The sequence below is a fragment of the Sminthopsis crassicaudata genome, chromosome 6 (genome assembly GCF_048593235.1).
Source record: "Sminthopsis crassicaudata isolate SCR6 chromosome 6, ASM4859323v1, whole genome shotgun sequence".
In the NCBI taxonomy this organism is placed as follows: Eukaryota; Metazoa; Chordata; class Mammalia; order Dasyuromorphia; family Dasyuridae; genus Sminthopsis; species Sminthopsis crassicaudata.
In genome coordinates this window covers 245,418,320-245,421,181 of record NC_133622.1, presented here as the reverse complement: position 1 = coordinate 245,421,181, position 2,862 = coordinate 245,418,320, and the positions used below count along the sequence as shown (strand labels likewise).

General features: G+C 37.0%; 1 protein-coding gene across 1 annotated transcript; it reads right to left on the bottom strand.

Annotated features, from left to right (window-relative positions):
• Positions 1-1,347: 1,347 nt before the first annotated feature.
• Positions 1,348-2,295, bottom strand: LOC141546927 (olfactory receptor 4D6-like). Its single transcript, XM_074275111.1, has one exon. The coding sequence runs from the start codon at positions 2,281-2,283 to the stop codon at positions 1,348-1,350; it is 936 nt and encodes a 311-aa protein (XP_074131212.1). The 5' UTR covers positions 2,284-2,295.
• Between the last annotated feature and the right edge of the window lie 567 nt (positions 2,296-2,862).

The window sequence follows — 2,862 nt, the reverse complement described above, 5'->3', positions numbered from 1 at the left end:
AATGGAGAAGGATCAATATCTATTTCATGCAGGATAACCCCAACTCTTACAATTTCTCTATATGAACTTAGGTGAAACATTCTATGTCTGAATTCTTATGTTAACAAATATTTTAACATTACTCTAAAATGAGAATTAACAAAGTTCAGGAAATTGAATTGGTTCTTTATTCATATGCCATCTCCATGCCATTGTGACTAGAGGAGAAGCTGGGTTCTCAAAGACTATGCCAGTGAAGTACAACATATGTCCAGCAGTGGATTGTCGCCTGAAGATCAATTTAGCTAAGTCTGAAGATAAGGGCAATTAGATGGTACAGTGAATCAAATACTTGAACTGGAGTTGGGAACATCTTAGTTCAAATCTGACCTTAGATACCTATTAGGTGTGTGACTCTGGACGAGTCACTTAAACCCTGCCTACATAAAGCTGGAGGAAAAAAATGACAAACCATTTTAGTATTTTTGCCAAGAAATCCCATGGATGGTTTGTCCACATGGTCACAAAGAGTTGGACATGATCAAAAACCAGTAACAACAAAGTTTGGATATGCACAGTCTAGGTAGATAATTTTTAAAAATTGAATATATATATACATACATATATACATATATATATGTATGTATATATATATTTGTGTGTGTGTATGTGTATGTTTATGGAATATATTTTATTCCTCCATCTACTAAGACAGAGAAAGCTTATAATTTCCATTAGTATTAATGGAGTCATGATAAGATGATGAAGTCACAACTTTTTTCAGATATTGAAACCTATATGAAGATAAGTACTTGCAGTTACCTTTTGATTATATATGGTAAGACAAATGTTGGAAAGGGAAGTTTTTGAATGTTAAAATGAAATTAATAATTGATCTGTTACCAATCAGGCAGCATTTATTAAATATCTGCTATATTCAAAGCACTGTTAGGCACTGAAGATACAAAGACAAAAATAAAACAATTCCTTCTCTTAAGGAGATTATCTTCTTTAGTGGAATACAGCACATAGAGACTATGCTACATTCTTTGGTGCAATTCTTTGTGCGGCATTTTTTGCTTATCTTCTTCCACTTCCTATTTTTCAGCAGAGATCCTAACAAATAATCCTATTAACCGTGTAAGAGTTTTATCACTTTTCCTTCTTCATTTCCTTCCCATTCTCTAGTAGGCTTAAATACTAAAGAGCTAATGTATGAGTAATGGTGTCTTGGTGCCAAAATAGAAGTTTGAGGAAATTAAGTTAATTAAAATTACATAATAGGTACTTAATAAATGTTATTTACTAAGTGAATGCAAAAAATGATTTTTTGTCTTCTCAGTCTGACTCTGAATTTCTTATCATGATTTAATTATTTTCAATAGACACAAGTCGTTTTTTTAATCTCTTCATGGCTAACTTCATTTCCTGATTCCTCAGGGTGTAGATAATGGGATTGAGCATGGGAGTGATGACAGTATTATTGATGGACACAGCTGTGTCCATAGGCAGTGTGGTAAAGGGCCTGCAATAGATGTAAACACAGGGTACAAAGTGTAGTGTTACCACTATGATATGGGAGGTGCAGGTGGACAGAACTTTGGTCCTCCCTTCCCCTGTTTGTGATCTGAGCATCACCAAGATAGCTGTGTAGGACCCTAGAAGCAGTAGGAACCATAGTAAGGTCACCAGGCCATTATTGGAGATTAACAGCAACTCCAGGGCAAAAGTGTCTGAGCAGGCAAGCTTCACCACCTGAGGGACATCACAGTAGAAAGCATCCAGGACATTGGGGCCACAGAAATGGAGAGGGAGGATCAGAATGATCTGGACAAATGAATGAAGGCCACCTCCTACCCATGAAGCCAAAATCAATCCAACCCATACTTCCTTTCTCATGATCGAGACATAGTGGAGTGGCTTTGAGATTGCAAGATATCGGTCATAAGCCATAACCGAGAGGAAAAAAATGTCTGCCCCACCAGCAAAATGGAAGAAAAATATTTGGGTCATGCATCCACTGTAAGAGATGACTTTTCTCTCTGACAGGAGGTCCACCAAAAACTTAGGGACAGTAATGGAGGAGAAAACAATATCTAGTACAGATTTATTCCTGAGGAGAAAGTACATAGGTGTGTGAAGACGAGATTCACAGGTGACGGTGACCACAATGAGAACATTCCCCAGCACCATCGTTATGTACACAGCAAGGAATGCCACAAACAAGAAAGTTTCCAGCTCCCGAACCTGAGTAAGTTCCAAGAAGACAAAGTCTGTCACTCTGGTATAGTTTTCGAAGTTCATGGTGTAGAAACTTCTCTTCCAGGACCACCTTGGGAGGAGCCAAATGAGAATTAAAAAATTATCTTTTTTATTTTTAAATTGGGCTTTTTATAGAAGTCTCTGCAGCCCTAAGAATATATTTGATGATCAGGGAAAAAATACTGGAGCTTATTCTTCCCTTACATTTGTGCTAAACCTGCCAATTGTTTTCTATAATCATGTTGGGGTTTGAGTAATAATGAGAATCTTATCAGCTAGATTGTGCCTCCACTTCTCCACTCCACCTAGGAAAAGGTGGGATATACACATTCGTTAACTATGGTACATATTTCTTTTCAAGAAATATATCTGGCAATGTTTGTGGGACAGCTCTTGAATAGTAACTTCTTTACATCATCTTTTGCAAAGGGAAAGTTCATAGACACAGGAAATTTGCAAAAGTCAAATGAGAGAGTACAGACCTGAGAATTATTTCTAGCTGCATGTGGACAGCCCACTGTTATCCTCCCTTAATAATCTACTGTGGCTTTGAGGCAAGTAATCCTTGCTTTTTGAAGGCTATAGCAGAAGTATACTGTTCTAAGTTGAAAAGTGTTCAAA